The sequence below is a fragment of the Stigmatopora nigra genome, chromosome 23 (genome assembly GCF_051989575.1).
Source record: "Stigmatopora nigra isolate UIUO_SnigA chromosome 23, RoL_Snig_1.1, whole genome shotgun sequence".
NCBI classification, from domain to species: Eukaryota; Metazoa; Chordata; class Actinopteri; order Syngnathiformes; family Syngnathidae; genus Stigmatopora; species Stigmatopora nigra.
This window is the reverse complement of record NC_135530.1, coordinates 6232570-6258015: the sequence shown is the minus strand read 5'-3', so window position 1 is coordinate 6258015 and position 25446 is coordinate 6232570. Positions and strand designations below refer to the sequence as shown.

The 25446-nt window shown below is 39.1% G+C and overlaps 1 protein-coding gene across 1 annotated transcript in view; it reads left to right on the top strand.

Annotated features, from left to right (window-relative positions):
• plxna4 (plexin A4) overlaps window positions 1–25446 on the top strand; it is a 186645-nt gene that overhangs the window by 24170 nt on the left and 137029 nt on the right. Inside the window, exon 3 of the mRNA XM_077709697.1 lies at window positions 8418–8600. Coding sequence (XP_077565823.1) covers window positions 8418–8600 — 183 coding nt within the window. The remainder of the gene's footprint in view (window positions 1–8417; window positions 8601–25446) is intronic.

Genomic DNA, 25446 nt, shown 5'->3' with positions numbered 1-25446 from the left:
AAAAAAGCCCGTGTCCATAGATCACGGGAAAAATGGCGTGTGACCTATAAAACCCGCCGCCTGCACTTTGCATGTTCGCTCCGTCAGCAGAAAAAAAACCCTAACAAAAGCATGGCCTCACAATAAATCCCTCTTTCCCCATCCTTGATTCATTTCTCCATCCTCTCATCATCTGTCTTCTTCCCCCCGTTTCCTTTTCTGGGCGACATTTTTCTCCGGCGACTTTCACACCCCCTTAACGCTGACGAGGAAATGACAAGGTCGTCCAACCCGGTCCCGAGCGGTCCGTGGCTGTCCGTTCATCCTCTTGGCTAATGATCATTAATTACATATCATTAAGCGACACGCCACGGACACTTCTCGCACATTCGTCTCGTGCCTTTCGGTTTCCCGCTGTGGATTTTGGCTCATTAATTAGACGGTTCGAGTCGGCTCTGTCTTTGGGTTTAGCTGTGTCTTGGAAGAAGCGTTCGGGTGGGTGTGCAGTCTTTTGGTCGCCGGTCTTTTGGTCGCCGGTCTTTTGGTTGCCGGTCTCCTGGTCGCCGGTCTTTTGGTGACAGAGAATTTACTGTTGAAACCAGCTTTCAAAATTCTATTCATGAGTGAGAGAGCTTAATATCTAAGTACTGTTTAATATCTAAGTACTGTTTAATATCTAAGTAGTGTTTAATATATAAGTACTGTTTAATATATAAGTACTGTTTAATATCTAAGTACTGTTTAATATCTAAGTATTGTTGAAAACTGTAGATAATTAGATATTATACTCTCATTAATATAATTTTGAGAGCTGGTTTCAACAGTACTTAGATATTGAACAGCACTTGGATATTAAACAGTACTTGGATATTAAACAGTACTTAGATAATAAACAGTACTTAGATATTAAACTCTCTCTCTCTTAGATATTAAACTCTCTCTCTCTCTCTTAGATATTGAACTCTCTCTCTCTTAGATATTAAACTCTCTTAGATATTAAACTATCTCTCTTAGATATTGAACTCTCTCTCTTTTGAGAGCTGGTTTCAACAGTACTTGGATATTAGACAGTACTTAGATATTAGACAGTATTTGGATATTAAGCAGTACTTAGATATTAAATAGTACTTAGATATTAAACTCTCTCTTAGATATTAAACTCTCTACAATATTAAACTCCACGATATTAAACTCTTTACGATATTAAACTCTCTCTCTTAGATATTAAACTCTCTCTCATGAACATACTTTTGAGAGCAGGCTTCAACAGTAAACTCTCTGTCACCAAAAGACCGGCGACCAAACGTCCGGCGACCAAACATCCGTTCACGGTTCTGATGTGATGTTCTCCTTTGGCTGGTTCTCTGGAAGAGATGGATTATTTTTCTTTCCTTGAGATAGCAATGAATTGAAGTTTTATCTCATGGCAACTCTGTTTCTAGAGGCCATGATTTTCTTGTACTTGAATTGTAGGTTTAATCAGTAGCTTTCTGTCTGATAGTCAGTCTGGACCACATCCGCAGGAAGTGGAAGGATAGTTGATTCATTAAGACCTTCCCTCCCTAGCCCGCATCCTACTGTGTGTCCATTCGTCTGTCCGTTTGTCCGTCTATCCATCCACACATCCACACATCCACTATCCGGCTGGCTGGCCAGCTAATTAAATCTCCATACACGATACCACTTGCTAAAGGTCAGCATTCATCACCACGTCATTGTTCTGTGATTAAACGACATTGTCCACTGGCTGGCTTCATCAGAGCCTTATTTCAGGTTTTGGATTTGCAAAATAGCACAGTTTGCCTATCAGATTCCAGTTTTTGAAACATTTTAGGTCTTTTTAATATCAATTAGCGACCCGTGTATGGCTTTTTGGGAAAACACCAATGCTATAACAAACCAATAGTAAATTAATGCTAAGAATTAGCACAAGTCAAGCTGAAAAAGTAGTGCGGATGTATCCTGTAATTATAATTAGATCAAATCATTTTAGTCATCATGTGACAGGCCAGCAATTTGGCATTGACGAACACTATATTATGTAATTATATACATTAACAGCCACTCTCTTTTTTTCCCCTTCAATGACTGATAATGTATTGAAAGCAAAACTGGCCTCGGATTGGTATTATAGTGGAATTATAACATTAGAGCTTGGTTGTCATCCAAATTTGCGAGGCATAATTGTCGAACAGGGCCAACGCTAGAAAATTGGTCTTGGTGAAGGCTGTAAATAAGCAGAGTGGCAACCTAAAATCTATTTCCCAATACGGGTCATGTACTCTGCGTACCGGCTGCCAACGGATGGGGGTGTCAGTCAGATATACTGCATCTGCCGTGAGGGGGGTGAGTACATGGGTGGATTGGCATTTGCAGCGCTAGGGGTACCATGGGCCATATGAGTGTACACATGTAATATGTGTGTATCATATTTGTTTAGGAGATAGGTGTGAGTGTGTGTGTGTGTTAGTGAGTGAGATGTAGTGCAGTAGTGTGTGATAGTGTAGTGAGTAGAGTAGTGTAGTAGTGATATATATATATATATATATATATATATATATATATATATATATATATATATATATATATATATACATATACATATATACATATATACATATACATATATACATATACATATACACATACACATACATATGATATACATATACACATATACATATACATATACATATATACATATACATATACACATACACATATACATATACACATACACATATACATATACATCTACATATACATATACACATATACATATACATATACATATACATATATATATATATATATATATATATATATATATATATATATATATATATATATATATATATATATATATATATATATATATATATATATATATATATATATATATATATATATATACATATACATATACACATACACATACACATACACATACACATACATATACATATACATATATACACACATACATATACATATATACACACATACATATACATATACACACATACATATACATACACACACACACATACATATACATATACACACACATACATATACATATACACACACATACATATACATATACACACATACATATACACACACACATACGTATACATATACACACACACATATTCATACATATAAACACACACATACGTATAAATATACACACACACATACGTATACATATACACACACACATACGTATACATATACACACATACGTATACATATACACACACACATACATATACATATACACACACACATATACACACACATACGTATACATATACACACACACATATGTATACATATAAACACACACATATGTATACATATACACACACACATACGTATACATATACACACACACATATGTATACATATAAACACACACATATGTATACATATACACACACACACATACGTATACATATACACACACATACGTATACATATACACACACACATACGTATACATATACACACACACACATACATATACATATATTTGCTGATCTCCCCCTCGTACACGCAACCCAGAAGCCCACTCGCTTTGCGTGTGGAACTGGCAGACGCTCACGAGTGATAGATACGGTCGAGGGTGACCTGATTCTGCCTTGGCTGTTGGCCGCAGTCCAAATATAGGAACTGTGCTCGCTTGTCGTTGCCTCTGTGTCGCCTGACTTGGCTTTCTTTTCGTTTTTATTCATTTATTTTCCTTTTGCGCTAGAGTGAGAGAGATTGAATGTTCAGTCCTCTCCTGTGTGGAGTTGGTATGGAGACAGAAAAATAAATAATCAATAAATAAGTCATACAAGTGAGCTCTGAAGTCCAGGATGAGTTCCATGAAAGAACTATCCTTCAGTCTGTTTGTTTTTCTAGTTATATCTCTGTAGAGCCTTCCAAAGGGCAGTTGGTTGAACTGGTGTAACCCGGGATGCGTATTGTCTTTTATAATGCTTTCTTCCCTTCTAAGGCACCAGGATTCGTAGATGCTGGACAGGGTGGGTAGCTCTGCAGTCTTTTCCTGTCGGCTTCTGTGCAGCTTGAGTGCCATACTGATACAGCATAGGTCAGCATACTCTCAATGGCAGACTGGTAGAAAATGGTGTTTAGTTGCTCCTTCCTGAGCACTCTTAGGAAATGTAGAATTCTTGACAAGTGCTGTTCTGTTTGTCAATAGAGATTTGGACTCCCAGGAATTGGAAAGTCTCTACTTTCACCACACATTCACCGTTAATAGCAACTTTGTCCCGTCGAAAGTCCAGAATGAGTTCTCTGGTTTAGGAGCCAAGTTGTTGAGATATCATACCTGTCAACTTGTATGTTTTACACGTATTTTATACGTTTTTTTGCCATTTCAAATCATGTAGGCCGTACACCGACTTTTGTAGGCGCAAAATTTTTGTTTAAAAAAAAAATCGCCAATATATATGAAAACCGATCTCAACAAGACCGTTTTGGCTAAAATCCAGATAGTCTCGTAGGCTGGTAGCTACTGTCATCGATCGTTACTATTGTCACGGTATACCAGCAAAAATGATCCTCAATCGTATGTATTTTTTTAGCGGTGCGTACGGCCATATCGATAAAGGATGACATGCGTAGATATACATAGAGTAAATATCGTGGATGCAAGCATGGAGGAGCCACCTAGTAAGAAACAAATTACCGTGAGTAAACATGCGTCGTACGGTGTTTGTAAGGTTTTTTGGGGGGTTTGTACGGGGAATCATAATCATTTATAAGGGCAGTTATCGGCAGAGGTTGACAGGTATGGAATATTCATTGGCTACTATTCATCATATTGCTGTCGGACAAAATACTGGTCCTGCCCAAGCATCCAATCTACCTGCCAACCTGTCGTCATTGCGATCAACCAAAAAAGACAGACGTAACGCATCTTGTTCTGACTTGATGGCGCCCGTTTATGCGGGATTTGACAGAGATTCGTCTGTCAACGGCTGGCGAAAAATGTTGTTTTTGCCATTCCCATAAGACTGAAGCATTTTTTAAAAGTAAACCTCCCATCGGAAGAACCATCAGCATCTTATTAGCGTATCACGCCGAGCGCTACATTGATATCATTTGCCGTTTTGACCTGGCACGTCTACAGCGCCGCGAGTACCAATGTCATGTTCCGACGACGGCGTAATGAAAACGTGTCGGCTTCCTGACAGACAGAAAGTATATTTCACCAGATTGCACTAGACGCTCTCTTGAAACACACTCGACGAGATGGCAGATGTGATTGGCGAGCGGCAGAAGTAATACGGCGAAAAACACGGCGCCAGGGCTGAGGAAAGTGATGAAAACACACATTTTGCACACATATATAAGCACAGACGCAGAGATAAGGCCTATTGATTTATTTTGGATGATACAAACCACTTTTGCAGTCTCTCCGAAAAGCTAATTGCGATAAGATAAGAGCGTGTTTGCATTATTGTTATTAGATGAGGAAATGTTTTATTATGAAGCAGAAAATGCTAGCCATTTTTTAGCTGCTAAATCATATTGAGCTTTTCATCTCTCTAAAGATAATAAATAACTCATTCACTGCTGTTGACTAGACATCAAGTCAATTTTGCTTGTGATGGCTGACATGAAGATGTGTTTCAATTCAATTTGACGAATGATCAAATGATTGCTGCCAGTCAAACTGGATTGAGATTTAAAACAGGCATGACTGGTTTGTGACCGGACGTTTGGTTGCAGGTCTTTTGGTTGCCGGTCTTTTGGTTGCCGGTCTTTTGGTCCCTTTTGGTCGCTTGTCAAAAACACTTAGATCTTAAACAGTACTTAGATATTAAACAGTACTTAGATATTAAACAGTACTTAGATATTAAACAGTACTTAGATATTAAACAGTACTTAGATATTAAACAGTACTTAGATATTAAACAGTACTTTGATATTAAACAGTACTTTGATATTAAACAGTACTTTGATATTAAACAGTACTTAGATATTAAACAGTACTTAGATATTAAACAGTACTTAGATATTAAACAGTACAAATATATTAAGCAGTACTTAGATATTAAACAGTACTTAGATATTAAACAGTACTTAGATATTAAACAGTACTTAGATATTAAACAGTACTTGAATATTAAACAGTACTTAGATATTAAACAGTACTTAGATATTAAACAGTATTTAGATATTAAACTCTCTCTCTTAGATATTAAACTCTCTTAGATATTAAACAGTCTCTCATGAATCTGATTTTGAGAGCTGGTTTCAACAGTAAACTCACCATTTGACCGGCGACCAAAACACCGGCGATCAAAAGGCCGGCAACCAAAAGGGACCAAAAGACAGGCGACCAAAAGACAAGCGATCAAAAGACCAGCCACCAAAAGGGACCAAAAGACTGGCGACCAAAAGACCGGCGACCAAAAGACCGACGACCAAAAGACTGGCGACCAACAAACCAGCCTCCAAAAGGGACCAAAAGACTGGCGACCAAAAGACCGGCGACCAAAAGACCGGCGACCAAAAGACCGGCGACCAAAAGACCGGCGACCAAAAGACCGGCGACCAAAAGACCGGCGACCAAACGTCCGGCGACCAAACGTCCGGCGACCAAACGTCCGGCGACCAAACGTCCGGCGACCAAACGTCCGGCGACCAAACGTCCGAGCACCGGCTGGTCTGTTCCCCCTTTCTTTGTCCTTCTTCCTTCTACCCTCCGACCCTGTGACACCATCCTAGTGCAAATCCGGCTAATCTTCATCGATCATTCTACACTGTTAAACTCCAAGTCCAAGCCCAAAAGCTCAGCGTGACTGAGATAACCCACGTTCCATTTATCTAATGAAAACCAGAACCCATATTTCTTCTCTAGCGACAAAGGCGTCTGGCGAAAAGGTCGTGGCGAGGCACTACCGAAGGTTGAGAAATGGAAACCAAGACTAAAATAAGCACTTAATCCGAGAGCATTCCACCTCTGACCGCATTCCCATCTTCCATTTCAAGCAAATGAATGCAATGTTTTTAGTGTGGCATTAATTGTGTGTACCAAGACGTCACATTATACTTTAGATAATGGACTTCCCGCGGCCATAACTCAAGCATTTTATCTCCGCCGACAGTTTTTGAACAAATGCAAAAGTGTCGTCACCTACCGAGTCTTCTTTTGCATTCAATAAAAGAGCCAATCCATTCATCACATTGTGCCTGCTGGCTTCCTCAAAAATTGGTACCAAATCCAACCTCACACACACATGCATCTTAAATAATGACTATTATTTTCTTCCTGAACCATATATGTCATTCTACCCTATCCCAATTCACGACTAATATATATATTGTCTGGCGGGGTGGCGGGATGCTGCATATAAACTAAAAACAGGTACCCACATCTGTATTTCCTCCAAAAAAAGGCTGCTGGGAAAATATCCAATGCATCACAGGGATTTACTTTAAAGCGTCACAACGTTTTGGGTTTTTTCACGTATTAATATCGGTTTGAATATGGAGATTTTCGCCTGACAAATACGCTTGAGACTCAAGTCGGTCTTACATCTTTATCGTCTTTGTGCGCTGGTTTCCTCACAATGTAACATCAAAAGTCTTCAGGGAAAAGAAAACCGAAAATAAGTGTCTTGGATAGCATAGTATGCTAACCACAGACTACTATTTAGGCCAGGGGTGGGGAAACTTTTCCGTCCGGGGTCCACATTGCTTTAAAAATGTGACATATGGGCCAGGTCAGCACAAGATATGATACATATAAAAAAGTGCATCCGTTAACAGAACTTAGGAAACATACACAGAAAAAAAGGACTAAAGTATTAACATACTCATCATTCATCATTAAAGTAAAAAGTATAAAGTACAAAGTAAAGTAAAAAGGAATGTATTAGGAAATATTAAAATGTCATTTAAAAAACGATAACAAAAAAATAAGAGTGGACGGAGCTAATGCCACTGGCTTCCGCGTGACGGCGCCATCTTGGGGAAAAAATAATTGGACTACGTCGGCATATAAAAAACATAAAACAAAACAAAAAAAAACACAAAAAAGAAAATAAAAATACAATAACAAACAAAAAACAGACAAAAACAAAAACGAACAAAAACAAGAAAATAAATAAATAAAGGCATTTAAAATACAATTAAAATATTCTGACGTCAGCGGGCCGGATTAAAAATCCTAACAGGCCGTATGTGGCCCGCAGGCCGTAGTTTGCCCATGTCTTATTTAGGCAATGAAATCACCTTGAGTGTTGTTGGATCATTATGGTTTACTCTGAAGGTATTTCTAGCTTTCTCTAGGTCTACATTGTCTTTGTCTATGTCTGTGCTTTCCATTGCTACAAACTGAATTTCCCCAATACGGAATGAATAAAGGTTAATCTAATCTAATATAATCTAAATTGTTTCCCGCTCCCCTGCAGCTCCTGACCATTGACGACGACTTCTGCGGCCTGGACATGAACGCGCCACTCGGCGTGTCGGAAATGGTGCACGGCAGGCCAGTTTTCTCCGATGCCAACGACAAGATGACCTCAGTCGTGGCTTATGTCTACAAAAACCACTCGTTGGTCTTCGTGGGGACCAAAAGCGGACGCGTGAAAAAGGTACGTTTGCTTTAAATATTTCGACTAGCTGCCGAGGGCGGAAGGGGAAGTTGTATGAAGACGGATTGACTTTTGGGGAAACTCGCTGAGTCGGCTGTATTTGTGCCGGCGGGAGGGAGATGGCTAGCAAGCTAGGTAGGTAGGTGTGTGCGTGACATGAATTTCAGTCTGTTGTGTGGAAGCGTGGGTGTGATTGAGAGAGACCCTGCGGGGGGGATTTGATTTCTACAGCCAGACCTATTCAGTGTTTCTTTACATCCTTTCCGTTCATTTGGCACACACACACACATGCATCATCTTCGGACTTAAATTTGCGGAAACCCCTGGGGAGGCCAGTGGGGTAGCCCACGTCAGCATGTTACCAGACAGCACAAATCAGCACGTTGTGGTAGCGTTTGAACTTCTTATCTCATTCTTCAGGCACATTTCAGTTCAAATACAGTATTTTTGGACTTTGTATGGAATCAATAATAGCCCGTGTATGTGAATCAGGGTGCCTATTTGAAGCATGCTTTTTCTACTGTGTCAGGACATGTGCTTTTGGGGAGAATATGTCGCCCTCTGTATGACGGGTGACCATGCAAGTTAGGACTAGACCAGGGTTGGGTAAACTTTTCGGCCCGGGGGCCGCGTTGATTTTAAAAATTTGACAGATGGGCCGGGTCAGCACAAGATATGATACATATAAAAAAGTGCATTCGTTAACAGTACATATGAAACATAAAGGGAAAAAAGACTAAAGTATTAACATACTCATCACTCATCGTTAAAGTAAAAAGTATAAAATACAAAGAAAATTAAAGAAAGGAATGTATTAAGAAATATTAAAATGTCATTTAAAAAAAGATAGAGGGGCTGTAAAACACGAAAAACAAATAAGAGTGGACAGAGCTACTGCCATTAGCTTTCGCGTGACGGCGCCATCTTGGGGGGGAAAACAAAACAAAAAACAAAAAATAAACCAAAATATGAACAAAAACACAAAAAAACAATCCTCCAAAACGAAAACAAAACAAAAACAATGACAAAACAATGACAAAACAATGACAAAACAATGACAAAACAATGACAAAACGATGACAAAACGATGACAAAACGATGACAAAACGATGACAAAACGATGACAAAACGATGACAAAACGATGACAAAACGATGACAAAACGATGACAAAACGATGACAAAACGATGACAAAACGATGACAAAACGATGACAAAACGATGACAAAACGATGACAAAACGATGACAAAACGATGACAAAACGATGACAAAACGATGACAAAACGATGACAAAACGATGACAAAACGATGACAAAACGATGACAAAACGATGACAAAACGATGACAAAACGATGACAAAACGATGACAAAACGATGACAAAACGATGACAAAACGATGACAAAACGATGACAAAACGATGACAAAACGATAACAAAAACAATACCGAAAATATTAACGAAAACAACAACGAATACAATAATAATAACAAAAACAACAACATAGCCAAAAACAATAACATTAGCAATAACCGTAACTACAAAAACAACAACAAAAACAACAACAATAACAACAGCAATAAAAGTAACTACAAAAAGAACAACAAAACCAACAACAATAACAACAGCAATAACTACAAAAACAACAACAATGACAATAACAAAGGCAAAAAACAAAACAAAAATAAATTATTCTGACATCGTCGGCGGGCCCGATTAAAAAGCCTAACAGGCCGCATGTGGCCCGCGGGCCGTAGTTTGCCCATATCTGGACTAGACCTTAGTAGCGAGGGAAGGGTGAAATGGAGAACAGCTGTGTCTTGAGCCGAGAAATGAAGCCGAGAAATGTGATCGTACGCTGCCAACGCACATAAGCAAGTAGTGATTTTGACACTGTTTGTTAATACTTGATTGCCGACCCCTTCCTGTGTTTGTTTTGCTGCTTTTATTGCACAAGGGGGCCCGAACGGCTCAGGCGGCCCTCTGGCTGGCAATAACCATCACGCCGCACAGCGACTATGTAATCATATTTTATACCTGCTGCTCATGTATGGCAATGAGCTGCAAATTTAGTGTCATTGGGCAATAAAAGCGTCGTCGGTTATGAATGTTGTCTTTGCTTAAGGATGCTTACAAACAAATGCACTTTGGCTGCCAGTATGTTTTGCACTCACAATTCACTGTCTTCTACGCTAGCCAAAAAATAAGAAATAAAATAACACACAACATTTTATGTCATTTTATATCAGATTCAGTTATTTAGCCATTATCCTCCGGTGCTTGGTCTTTTGGTGGCTGGTCTTTTGGTGGCCGGTCTTTTGGTGGCCGGTCTTTTGGTGGCCGGTCTTTTGGTGGCCGGTATTTTGGTGGCCGGTCTTTTGGTGGCCGGTCTTTTGGTGGCCGGTCTTTTGGTCGCCGGTCTTTCGGTCGCCTGTCTTTTGGTCGCCAGCTCTCAAAATTATATTCATGGGAGTGAGTTTAATATCTAAGAGAGAGAGTTTAATATCAAGTATAATATAAAGTATGTACTGTTTAATATCTAAGTACTGTCTAATATCTAAGTACTGTTTAATATCTAAGTACTGTTTAATATCTAAGTACTGTCTAATATCTAAGTACTGTTCAATATGTGTATTCATATATAGTAATATTAATAAGTATATGTTTACGTACTGTTGAAAACAGTAAATATTTAGATATTAAACTCTCTCTCATGAATATAATTTTTAGAGCTGGTTTCAACAGTACTTAGATATCAAACAGTACTTACATATTAAACAGTACTTAGTTATTAAACTCTGTCTCATGATTATAATTTTGCAAGCTGGTTCCAACAATAAACTCTCTGTCACCATTTGACCGGCGACCAAAAGACCGGCAACCAAAAAACTGGCGACCAAAAGTCCGGTCACGTTGTCCTCCTTAGCTTGTGCTGAGATGGCAGACATGTTGGACAGAAGGTGATCAATACTCCGCCATCACGAGTAGAACACAGCGCCATTACTCGCCAATAGTCCCCTCCCACACGCTCTGGGTTCCTCCCCCGTCGTTAAAGTGTATACCATTAGATGACATCACACGCAATAAAAGACAACAGCACAACAATAAAAGGTCCGAGCCTCGTTCCACTTCCTTTATCAATGACTTTATAAGCCTACGCCCATTGTCTAATGGATGTTGATTTATATACTGTCATCCCCACCTAAGCTTCCTTGTCTTTTTTTTTTTTTGCTTTTAACTGTTATTTATTGCGCTGCAAGCAACACATCCGTCTGAATAAAATGAGCCTTTGAGCAAAATGGAGTGGATAGACCTAATGCATTGTTGTTTTTATGACATCATGCTTTAGGATGGGCAGAAAGCGTTAGCAAATGAAATTTTGTGTTATTGTGAAATGTTTCTATTTGGCAGGTTAGAATAATATTTTCTTTAGCCCGAGGACTCGTCAATGTTTTACAACCATTGCTAGAATAGATGCTATAATTAAAGAAAGACATCATTTGCAAACGTGAGCGATAGATGGTTGGACTTTTACCTTCAGTGTTTTGAAAATACAGACGCTTCCCTACTTACCAACGAGTTAGGTTCCGAGCGATTGTACATAAGTTGAATTTGTTCGTAAGTTGATTCAGTACTATATTTTGTATTATAATTCATGTTTAAGCCCTATATAAGTATATTGAAGGTCTATATAAGTGCATTTGTATGTTTAAGGCTTGTATAAGTAACCAGCTCTAGTTTGTATTGAAAAAAAACATTGACTAAAATGTAGAGAATTCATACAGTACTGTATTCATACATTAGAGAGATGGAGAGAGAGATTTACTAGAAACTGGCCAAAAAAAAGCTATCTAATGACGATTGCACAGTTTTCTTCTTTTTTTCATCATAAATGATGCGGTAGCACAGTATGGCATCATTCAATTGATTTGCAACGTTCAATATTTGAGTCCTGCTGCTCCATCTTTCTGTTTATAAATGGTACTGACGGTGGACCGATTCAAGTTGTATTCCCGTGCAACGCTCACCACTTTCTCACGCGCATCAAGCTTCTTTATTATTGCCACTTTGGTTTCAAATGAAATGGTTTGCTTCTTCCTTGCACCTCCCTCACTTTTCAGCCTTTCACTTTTCACCAACCATATTGAATATTGGATGCACCAGATATTTAATGATAGAAATGAAAAAGGTTCTTTGCGCACTGGAGATACGTCACACATTTCCGCACTTCAGAGGAATGTAGATGCTGGGTGAGCTGAATTCTCACAGCGCCAGGCGTCTGTAGTAGCGGCGGAAAGAAACACTACTGGCGATACAAAATCAAACTTATGAACATTTTTCGACATAAACGCAATTTGCAGACATGTTCGTATGTACTGTTTGTTCCTAAGTTGAATATTCGTAAGTAGGGGAGAGTCTGTAATGCTTTCTTACGTCACTTCGAGCCAAACCTCTTCGCTCGATTTGGGCGGTGTACATTGTCTTGCCCATGTCAGGTGTTAATAGTGTTTTCCATTAAGTCATGAATCAGTCCGCTTGGAAGAAAATCAAAGAATACTTTACGACGGTAATAAATAAACACAAGGCTTAGCCAAATGTGGATCGATGAGGGCCGGCAAAAAGTGCAAATGCAAGCTACTGAATTCATTCCATTGTTGATTTTATGATGCAAAAATACATCATTGCAGGAATGAAGCATTTCTAAAGACTAAAGAAATCACATATGACTATACGCCCAACAGGGAGAAGTGGCAAAAAATTCCCCAAAAGACTCAGTCTCTCTTTTGAAAGTGGGGGTCTCGGAGCTTGAGTAGTTCTTTGAAGAAGCCGACACAACATTTCCTCGCTTTAGTTTTCCTTTCATGGCCGACCAACTTTAAATTGGTTCCCTTTCTAAAAGGAGACACTCCAGCTAAACTCATTCCGATGCCCACGCACAAGTGGAACCCTCAGATATAGTCTCACCTGTGTCTTTCCTGACGTCTTCTGCTAAACCAGGAGTCGGGAACCTTTTTGACAGAGAGAGCCATAAACAAATAATATTTTCTAATGTTATTTCTGGAGAGCCATTCTCAAAATTGAAAAGTAAAAATACATGAGAATGTGTGATTTTTTTTGTGGTCATTTTATCACTTTTAAAGTACAATAAGTCTCTGAATTCTTCTGAAAACGTTGTTATGATGTTGCTAATCAATCAGCGTCTATTAGATTATGCACGGAAAAGATCGGCAACCAAAAGACTGGTGACCAAAAGGGACCAAAAGACCGGCAACCAAAAGACCGGCGACCAAAAGACCGGCGACCAAAAGACCGGCGACCAAAAGACCGGCGACCAAAAGACCGGCGACCAAATTTATATATATTTTTTGTGTTACACCACTTTTTAATCACAAAAAGTCTCTGATTTCTTTTGACAATATGTTATTCTGTTGGTTATCAATCAGTATTAATGAGATGATGCATTCAGAAAAGTAATAAAAAACTAAATTATGATTAAAGTGGTGCTAGAGGTAGTCTCAACGCCACAGTGTTGACGTGACGCTCCTATTGGTGCATCCAGGACTTGGCTCTCTCACTACTGATTTCCATATTTTACCTCACAGGTTAGTGGAGAGCCATATGTACCCGTCAAAAGAGCCACATATGGCTCCAGAGCAATATGTTCCCTACCCCTGTGCTAGACAATAAACTCCCCGGCAGATTTGAGGCCTTGCTTTGAGTTCTTTGAGAACTGCTCCCCGCCATATGGCCATGGACATGCAATGAAGATGAAAGCCCCTGTTGTCGGGGGTGAGGTTTAAAGCCATCACTTCCAGGTCAGCGGTCAAGGGGAAATCCTCTACCTTCCCTGCAGGCGTTGCTTTACCATACGGTGGTTTGCTCCCGCTGCGCATTAGCGCAGGTGGAGACCAGAGCTGAAACCAGCACAGGTGCTAATGCAGAGGTCGGGAACCTTTTTGAAAGAGAGAGCCATAAACAATTCCTATTTTTAAATGTTACTCCTTACAAGCCATGCTCACACTTTAAAGTCAAAATGTATGAAAATGTACATTTTCTTTGGTCATTTTACTACTTTTAAAGTACAAAAAGTCTCTGAATTCTTTTGAAAGCATTGTTATGCTGTTGCTAATCAATGAATTTCAATGAGAACAATGAGTATCCATGAGAGAATTGATTCAGAAGAATTTAAAAGTCAAAATATTTAAAAATGTGTGCTTTTTTCTGTATTCTACTACTTTTAAAGTACAAAGAGTCTCTGAATTATTCTGATAGCATTGTTACGCTATTGCTAATCAATGAATATCAATGAGAACAATGAGTATCAATGTGAGAATGGATGCAGTAGAATTTAAAAGTCAAAATATATGAATAGGTGTGCTTTTTTCTTCATTTTACTACTTTTAAAGTACAAAAAGTCTCTAAATTCTTTTGAAAGCATTGTCACGCAGTTTCTAATCAATGAATATCAATGAGATCAATGAGTATCAATGAGAGAATGGATGCAGTAGAATTTAAAAGTCAAAATATATGAAAATAAGCGCTTTTTTCTTCATTTTACTACTTTTAAAGTACAAAAAGTCTCTGAATTCTTTTGAAAGCATTGTTACGCTGTCGCTAATCAATGAATATCAATGAGTATCAATGAGAGAATGGATGCAGAAGAACTTCAATGTGTATCAATGAAATCAATGACACAGTCCCGACGTGACGTTCATATTGGTACGTTCGGGACTCTCATCACTGGTTTCCATATTTTAGCTAAGGGCCATATGCACCTATCATAAAAGCCACATGTGGCTCTCGAGCCATGGGTTCCCTACCTCTGTACTAATGCATGACACAATGAGCGGCCTACCTTCAGCTTTATTGCCCCACATCGTTTGTCAGAATATGGTCGAATGCCGAAAGCGCCGTGTCAGGTTGTGACAGTTCAGTCACCTCTTAACGTGACTGCTTCTTTCCAGTCTGCACCAATCAGAAAGATGCTTAGAAGGGCTTAAGGAGAGAGGGCAAAGACGCACCAGGAATGTGAAGGATGTAAAAAACGGTAGCAAGAGTGGGAATCCAAAGCTGTCTGTCATATCAGGCATCAAACAGGTCAATCACAAGTGCATGATGGTTAATGTTTGCTGTTGCCGAGGGGAAAGGTCAGCGTCGTACTTCAACCTGCTGTCAATTTGCCACTTTATTTTATTTTCATTTTATTATTTCACTGACTAAACTCAAATAACAGCATTGGAGCAATTGTACGTTCAAGTCTGGATTGCTGCACAGGTCAAATGTGTTTATGAGTGTATTCATTCATTTTTAACATCTCTTGTCTTCATTGAAGGACTCCCAATCACACGGACACCGAATGGGAATCGGAGTCAGGGAATGAACTACTAAAACCATCAATCAGGCTCTTTTGATTGGATGTATTTTTCTATTGATGACGATCAAAACATCCCAAAATTAAACCAGGCCCAGCAACCCTCGTGACTGGACGTTTGGTTGCTGGTCTTTTGGTCCCAGGTCAAATGTACTTAGATATTAAACAGTACTTAGATAATAAATTCTCTCTCTCTTAGATATTAAACTCTCTCTCTTAGATATTAAACTCTCTCTCTTAGATATTAAACTCTCTCTCTTAGATATTAAACTCTCTCTCTTAGATATTAGACTCTCTCTAAGATATTAGACTCTCTCTTAGATATTAAACAGTACTTAGATATTAAACAGCACCTAGATATTAACAGTCCTTAGATATTAAACAGTATCTAGATATTAAACAGTACTTAGATATTAAACTCTCATGAATAAGATTTTGAGAGCTGGCTTCAACAGTAAACTCTCTGTCACCATTTGACTGGCGACCAAAAGACTGGTGACCAAAAGACTGGCGACCAAAAGACTGGTGACCAAAAGACTGGTGACCAAAAGACTGGTGACCAAAAGACTGGTGACCAAAAGACTGGTGACCAAAAGACTGATGACCAAAAGACTGGCGACCAAAAGACTGGCGACCAAAAGACTGGTGACCAAAAGACCGGCGACCAAAAGATCAGCGACCAAACGTAATAATAATGATCATTCTAAACCACTTCTATTATGAACCATTTTTTTGGGAAACTCCAAAAGTAAAATCCATCCCTTAATAATGACTCAATGAAGGAACTGAGCGTGCTCAGTTCTGATCACTTGGTACCTTCTTAACCAAGATGGACAGCACACGGATGTTGCGTAGGTTGATGGCGTCATTGTTTTGCATGCGTGTTTTTGCATTTCTCGCTTGGCCAGCGACCGGTCGGTTTTGCTCCAGATGCAGTTTATCGAAACGGTCCATGGCGCGGTCAGTGGAGCAGAGGATTAACTGCTTAGAGCTAATGATGAACTTGCTGTAGGATGTCTCAGCATTGTGTTTTGAAATCCTCCCTAACCCTCGTCACGCTATCGGTACATGTCGACGGCGAGGCGCTGACACCCGACAGGGCGGCGTGCAATTCTGGCTCCTGGTCCAAAAATGCTGATGTTCTAGCGCTGTTAAATATTCCTCGGCATAGTGTATTGCACGTGAGTGTGTTGCTGCTTGTTACCAGCTAATCCAGCACCGTGTTGCCATGGAAGCAGGCAGCTATCACTACCATGGGTTGGAATGTATACAAGGTATTTCCTCGGGGGTAGTAAACCGTGAACGGACGTTAGGTCGCCGGTCTTATGGTCGCCGGTGTTTTGGTCGCCAGTGAAATGGTGACAGTGAGTTGAAACTGCTGAAAACAGCTCTCAAAATTTAATTCATGAGAGAGTTTAATATCTAATAGAGAGAGTTTAATATCTAAGTACTTTTTAATATCCAAGTACTGCTTAATATCTAAGTACTGCTTAATATCTAAGTACTGCTTAATATCTAAGTACTGCTTAATATCTAAGTACTGCTTAATATCTAAGTACTGCTTAATATCTAAGGACTGCTTAATATCTAAGGACTGCTTAATATCTAAGTACTGCTTAATATCTAAGTACTGTTTAATATCTAAGTACTGTTTAATATCTCAGTACTGTTTAATATCTAAGTACTGCTTAATATCTGAGTACTGTTGAAACCAGCTCTCAAAATTATATTCATGAGAGAGTTTAATATCTAAGAGAGAGAGTTTAATATCTAGGTACTGTTTAATATCCAAGTACTGCTTAATATCTAAGTACTGCTTAATATCTAAGTACTGTTTAATATCTAAGTACTGCTTAATATCTAAGTACTGCTTAATATCTAAGTACTGCTTAATATCTAAGTACTGCTTAATATCTAAGTACTGCGTAATATCTAAGTACTTCTTAATATCTAAGTACTGCTTAATATCTAAGTACTGCTTAATATCTAAGTACTGCTTAATATCTAAGTACTGCTTAATATCTAAGTACTGCTTAATATCTAAGTACCGTTTAATATCTAAGTACTGCTTAATATCTAAGTACTGTTGAAACCCGCTCTCAAAATTATATTCATGAGATAAGAGTTTAATATCTAAATATCTACTGTTTTCAACAGTACTTAGATATTAAACTCTTTCTCTCTTACCTATTAAACTCTCTCTCATGAATATAATTTTGAGAGCTAGTTTCAACAGTAAACCATTTGACCGGCGACCAAAAGACTGGCGACCAAATGTCCGAGCACCGTAGAAAACGCTCACGGTTATGTCGAGAGTGTTTGACTTGTGGGGCTTTAATGGGACTGACATTTTTACAACCACTTTTTCAGGGGTGTGTTGATTTGTGAGTTCTGTGAATTGTAATAGTACGGCGAATAAAAAATACAAAAAGAACCCTGCAAGTTGGGGCACTCGGAATTCACGGTTCCACTTCAATTTTGTTTACCAGGTCTACTCAACTGTCAATTTGAACATGGTTGGTTGGCAGTGACTGAGAAAAAGTAATTGGATTGATGCACATTTCTTGTAGGCTGATGTTGAGCGCTGGGAAATGGGGGGGGGGGGGGGGGGTAATGTGTTAGGACGTGGAAAACAGGGTAGTGCGCAATGTAGGAAGCGGCCAGTCAAAGCGGAGTGATGGAACACGTTGTGGGGGGCCTATAGGTCGTGCTCCAGTTTTTCATGGTGAGACACCTGGCAACGTGTAGCAAGTGTTGAGGAAATTTGCATATGCTAACGTAAGGTGTGTGAAGATTCAAGCAATTAACAGGTTAGCTCAGCTGCATGCCTGATTCAGCAAAGCAGTGTGTGGATTAGTAAAAATAGTCAGTCACCTTCCACGTGTCATGTGTATATATAGCTTGGCTTTTTCCTCTCCTTCATAATTGATACGTTTTGCTGCCATGATTCCTTGCTATGAATTGTGGTCATTTGTAGTTCTTTCCACTTTGGCCCAAAAGTCGAATTATTCGACGGGAGGTCGTTGATAGACAGGATTGTGTAAGTGTCTGCGCCCCATCTGCGTCGTAAAATTCATGATTGGCTGGTCACTAGATGACGAATGTCGTGAGATTGTCCGCACCCCCTTCTGTGTCACTACGGTATCGCATCGGCGGTCAACAGGACTCTTACATTGCTAGGATTCTGTAAGTGTCTGCGCCCCGTCTGCGTCGTAAAATTCATGAATTGGTTCTTTCAATTGGTTCATTTTGAGTGGTTTATGGTTCTTTTTAGGAATTGGGAATTTGGTATTTTACTCAATCATGGGAGTACAAAAATATATTTTTAGTATTGCAGATTTACTAAAAAATAGTTACAAAAACATTTGCCTATGTAATTCTACACGATTTTCCCACAAAAAAAAGCCTATGATGAAACTTTTACATAACTAGGATTCTGTGTCTGCGCCCCGTCTGCGTCGTAAAATTCATGAATTGGTTCTTTCAATTAGTTCATTTTTAGTGGTTTATGGTTCTTTTTAGGAATTGGGAATTTGGTATTTTACTCAATCATGGGAGTACAAAAATATATTTTTAGTATTGCAGATTTACTAGAAAATAGTTATAAAAACATTTGCCTACTAATTCTACGCGATTTTCCCACAAAAAAAAAGCTTACGATGAAACAAGTCACAAAAATAAAATTATAAGACCTGATCAACCGCCTTCGGTCGATTATGCTTACTATATTACCTTTATTAACTCGGGCCGGACTTGGCCAATGAGAAGAATGGGTCAGAGCTCCTCACGCTGGTGATATATTTTTAGAGTCCAGTCCAATGTTCCCTCTACACTGCGCATGTGCGCAATTGCGGACTACTCTCGTCTTCTCTGCGCAGCAGCAATCATATGGCGCGCAGTAAATAAAATCCATTTTTTTTATTTTATTATTATTAGTTTTTTAATACCCCATTCCCCATAATGGCGCCGTTTACGCGGCAGCCAGTGGCAGTAGCTCCGTCCAATCTTATGTTTTTTTGTGTTTTACAGGATGTTTTACATGAAAAATTTGAGGGAACATTGACATGCATTTGCTTATGGCAGGTATGATACTGCTGTGCCCATAGCGAGCAATGATGATGTCACTCACACTGGTACTCAGTCCTCTCAAGAAGGTTGTCTTTCTGCCCAGACCAATGAAAAATTAGAGGGAACATTGATCTAGTCCCGCCTATCGTGCGTGTATGGACAGGCAGAGCGATTACAAAGAAAGAAAACGACTCACTTCTCATCTGAGCTTGTTTTTTTTTGCCGTTTCTAGACTCATAGAACCGATGTCACCGATTCTCGAAGGCCCGAGGTTAAGAGAAGGATGTGGCGAGGTCTGACACGTCGCAGACTCTCTGATCCGACATATCATCTTGCAATATTGCCTTTGGCTGTCTTTTGTACTCCATTTACAAGTCATCCTTGAGCTTTTGCCTTAACGCGCTGCTCTCCGACTTCTAACAGTCTGACAGCTCATTCATCAAAATGTTTGAGAAGCTTGTCTGCTAATGTTTTGCATGAATTTCAAACATGGGTGCAGGGGAACGCCTTGGATACGGGTTATGATTCTGAACCCCCCCCCCATCCCAGAAGTCACCTAATCGCCCGGCGAGGAATGACTCAATGTACGAAACCACGTCTTTGACAGCTTCACAGAGCTTGTTTGAGTTCTTACCCTCCATCTTGCCTATTAAGCCCACTTGAAAAGGCCCGGTTCTAGTCAGGCAGTTAATTAGCCGCGCTATTAACGGCCCTCAGCCAAGGCCTGTTATTGTCAAAGCAGCAAAGAGGGAGATAATTATTCACAACTTTCTCTCCACTTCATGCGTCTCAGTATGTCGACACTATATTTATGTGTGATTTCTACATGGCGACATTCCATACTACCATTTATGATACCGTTGATTCAAGAAACAAGTATTTTTCACCAATAAATGTTCGACTATGATCCCGTTAATAATAAAATACTTTGATTTCAGAAATTGCGTATTTACTCGAATATAAGCCGCATTTGTCGGACAAAAATTGTATTTGAATTGAGGCTATGGCTCATATGCACAATGAAATAAAACAAAATTCCACTTAGGATTTTTGGTTTTCTTTCTTATTCGAAATTATTGCAGAACCATTGAAAGAATTGAGATATTTTGACATTATAAGCAATATGGCTGCCACAACATCATGATATACTTTTTTCAAATTGAATATTTTGATATTTTGAATTTACAAAAACAGGCATATTAACTTTCTTATGATATTGACCATAATAATGTGCCTTTGATTCATACAGTATCTCAGAAATACCATGTGGATGATATTTCTTGAGATTTTCCCTTCAAAGTAACACATTTGAACTCCCTATTAAAAACAATGGGAAAATTGTGAATCAAGGGGTGGCTTATATGGGAGAAATTTAAAAAAATCAACAATTTTAAGGCAATCTTAATTGTGCGTCTCATACACAATAGCGGCTTATATGCGAGTAACTACAATATTGGCTTTTTACCATCTGTACATTGCTATTCTATGCATGTTTTGAGATTTTTCCTTCAAAATAACTCATTTGAACTCCCTATTAAAACCATGAACATGGAAGTAAAAATTGTGAATCAAAGGGTGGCATTTACGGGAGAAATTTAAAAATTCAACAATTTTAAGTGTGCGTCTCATACACGCATGCGGCTTATATGTGAGTAACTACAATACTGGCATTTTACCATCTGCACATTTATATTATATGCATGCTTTGAGATTTGTCCTTCAAAATAACACATTTGAACTCCCAATTGAAACCATGAATTTGGAAAATTGTGAATCAAAGGGCGGTTTATATGGGAGAAATTACAAAATTCAACAATTTTAAGGCAATCTTAATTGTGCGTCTCATACACGATAGCGGCTTATATGCGAGTAACTACAATAATGGCATTTTACCATCTGTACATTGCTATTCTATGCATGTTTTGACATTTTTCCTTCAAAATAACACATTTGAACTCCCTATTAAAAACCATGAATATGGAGGTGAAAATTGTGAATCAAGGGCGGCTTATACGGGAGAAATTTTAAAAAAAAAGTATATTTTAAGTGTGCGTCCTATACACGCATGCGGCTTATATGCCAGTAACTACAAAATCGGCATTTTACTATCTCTACATTGCTATTCCATGCACGCTTTGCTCAGTGATGTATTTTCAAGTTCCAGTTAATTTCAATTGTAAACACAACAAAGGGAGTAACTAGTCTCATATGGTGCACATTTAATTAACAATGCCCAAAGGTCATTTACTTCTTGTTGTTTTATTAAACGCTATATAAAATGTTTACGGTCACAGCACCCCAAGAAAATATATTCATTTTTTTTCCCTGTCTGGCGTAGGAGTGGTGAATAATTGCAAAGGGTCCGTTCATTTGAGCTCCGGCGGTGGAAAAAAAAAATCAATAGAATGTCTGCGGCTAATCACACACAGCAGGTTCTCGCGTTGCCCATTGGAAGGACGGCCGTCTGGATGCAACCCTGCTGTGCCCAGACTGTAATTTTCTGTCAATGTCTCCTGTAGCCTGGCTAGAGAAGAGCGTTTTTTTTCCGGAACTTTGTGAAAGGAATAAATGGAGAATAGCATTCCTATATTAATTGGACAGGTAAACCATTGTCTGTAATAGTAGTGCCTGAAGAAAGAAATGCGTTCCATTTGCGCCACTGTACTCTCGTAGGAAAAATACCCAAAGCTTCTCAGTGGAGGCGGCAATTGACGTTGTCATTGATCCATTTACATTAGTGTCAGTGTATTTCTCGCTTTGTGTGTGTGTGTGTGTGTGTGTGTGTGTGTGTAGCAATAGCGAGAACACACTACTACTGTCTAACTTCTTCTTTCGCACCAGCCAATCACGGCTTGGTGTAGGTCTCTTGAGGCAAGCGGTGCACTCGCTCACCTTTCTTTTTCTCACTTCCACTGCTTCCATCTACTTCCCTTTCACTTTGCCGCACCACAACTGGGTCATACCTCCTGTCCCTGCAGGTACGAATACACTTTAAGGCTATAAACTCAATTGAGAACTGCAGACCGAACAGCTATTTTTTTCTTCAAATGTGCGTTGGAGTGATCAATCATCTGGACAATTTATAAGATGTCGATATTAGGTTTGCTTAGGTTGGGTTAGGTTGGGTTTGAGGTTAGGTTGGGTTAGGTTAGGTTAGGTTTGAAGTTAGGTTAGGTGAGGTGAGGTTAGGTTAGGTTAGTTGAGGTTAGGTTAGTCGAGGTTAGGGTTGAGGTTAGGGTTGTGGTTAGGTTTGAGGTTAGGGTTGTGGTTAGGTTTGAGGTTAGGGTTGTGGTTAGGTTCGAGGTTAGGTTGTGTTTGGTTTTAGGTTAGGTGGGGTTGGATTAGGTTTGAGGTTAGGTTGGGTTGGGTTAGGTTTGAGGTTATGTTAGGTTAGAGGTTAGGTTGGAGGTTAAGTTAGGTTAGAGGTTAGGGTTGAGGTTAAGTTAGGTTAGTGGTTAAATTAGGTTAGAGGTTAGGTTAGGTGAGAGGTTATGATAGGTTTGAGGTTAGGTTACGTTAAATTTGAGGTTAGTGTTAGGTTTGAGGTTTGGTTGAGGTTAGGTTTGAGGTAAGGTTTGAGGTTAGGCTTGAGGTTAGGCTTGAGGTTAGGTTTGGTTAGGTTAAGGTTAGGTTTGAGGTAAGGTTTGAGGTTAGGTTTGAAGTTAGGTTAGATTAGGTTAGGTTAGGTTAGACTAGGTTAGGTTAGGTTAGGTTAGGTCAGATTAGGTTAGGTTAGATTAGGTTAGGTTAGATTAGGTTAGATTAGGTTAGGTTAGTTTTGGTTTGGTTAGGTTAGGTAAGGTTAGGTTAGAACATTATTCCATCCCGTAAATGGGATTTTTTTTGGTTGCAGAATCAAGACAGACAAAAGACACACAAGACATTGTAAACCTAGGTAAGAAACTGGAGACACACAGTTTCTTACCTAGGTTTACAATGTCATGTGTGTCTTGTGTCTGTCTTGCTACTGCACGACAAATATCATAAATATTAAAGACAAGCTGCTAGTTTTTTTTCAGCAGTGAATACTACGAATAGTACATCCCTTAACAACTCGCATTTTCCCATTATGCACATTGACTCAATCACGCTTGTAACTGTATCTGGCTTCAAAGTGGAGTTTAGAATTAGGAGACGAATGTTTGATGAAGGAAGTGGGTTCATTCAATCACTGGGGGGGATTAGTATCAGTTTCACCGTTGATTACAAGAATGGGGGAGGTAAAATTGTCAATGGGAATTTTTTCAATCGAATCTTTGGTACGGTTTAACGAACCGCAAGAACAATGAGCAAACTCTTCCTGTGTTTTTATCCTGATGGAAAGCTTACTTGACACGCTAACCAACTTAAGATAAATGTAACTGCCAAAGTATCATTTGCCAAAGTTCTAGGGAAACTCATCAGAAAACTGTATAACATATGTTATTTCACAATATAGATCAACACTAGCCATCCCTTTTCCACATTTCATCCGACTGACCAAATTTGAGAAGAATACAATAACACATTTACGTTCATTCTCTCCCGGCAGCTTTCTCTGTTTGCTATGCTTTATTGCACCGGATTTCTAACACATACACTCGTAGTAACACGTACACAAACACTCGGCATGGTGCGAAGGGAGTGTTGTTGCCATTTAGATTCCGTAACTGACTGTAAACATCCGGCAGTCTGACAAAAAAAAGCAGGTGAGCAAAGGAAATGTTGTTTACCTTTGGTTGGCTTTAACAGCCAATAAATGGAGAGATATTAATAGTATTTGTCATCTGGATGTGTTTTTTTTTTCTCCATCTCACATCCCTGCCTTGATCCAGTAAAATGTGAGAAACGTTGACATTTTTAATCCCTCTCATTCATGTCCTTGATTCTTGACACACGGGCATCCTGGGAAATTGGACTTCCAAGGATACTGTGATGTGCAATCCCCCTTTCACAGCCTTCCCTCCCTTTAAATTTCTCTCTTCCTCTTAGTCTGCTTTCAGTGTTGACAAAATCTCAACACAGCATCTTGTCTACAACTGTTCCCTCCAGAGATGGAGGCCTCAACTTTTACTCCCGCATGTAATCATATTCTAGTCTTTTATTTAAGCTTTGCTAAACGGCATCATTTCCAAGAACAATTTGCCTTCCGATATGGAAGCCATTAAAAGCTACCAAGGGAAAATAGCTCTTTTCTTTGTTGTTTCATCTGTGTGTTTGTCCAGCAAAACTCTGAAGGAATTCAGGCGGGAATGGATGGCGGACACTACTACTGCTTTTGCGTGTCTCTGTGATGCTTTTTTAATCTCAATGATGACAAAAACGAACCCCGGTCATCCTTTGTTCTTTGCCGTGCGTACGGATAGCGGTGCTCGGACGTTTGGTCGCCGGTCAAATGGTGACAGAAAGTTTACTGTTGAAACCAGCTCTC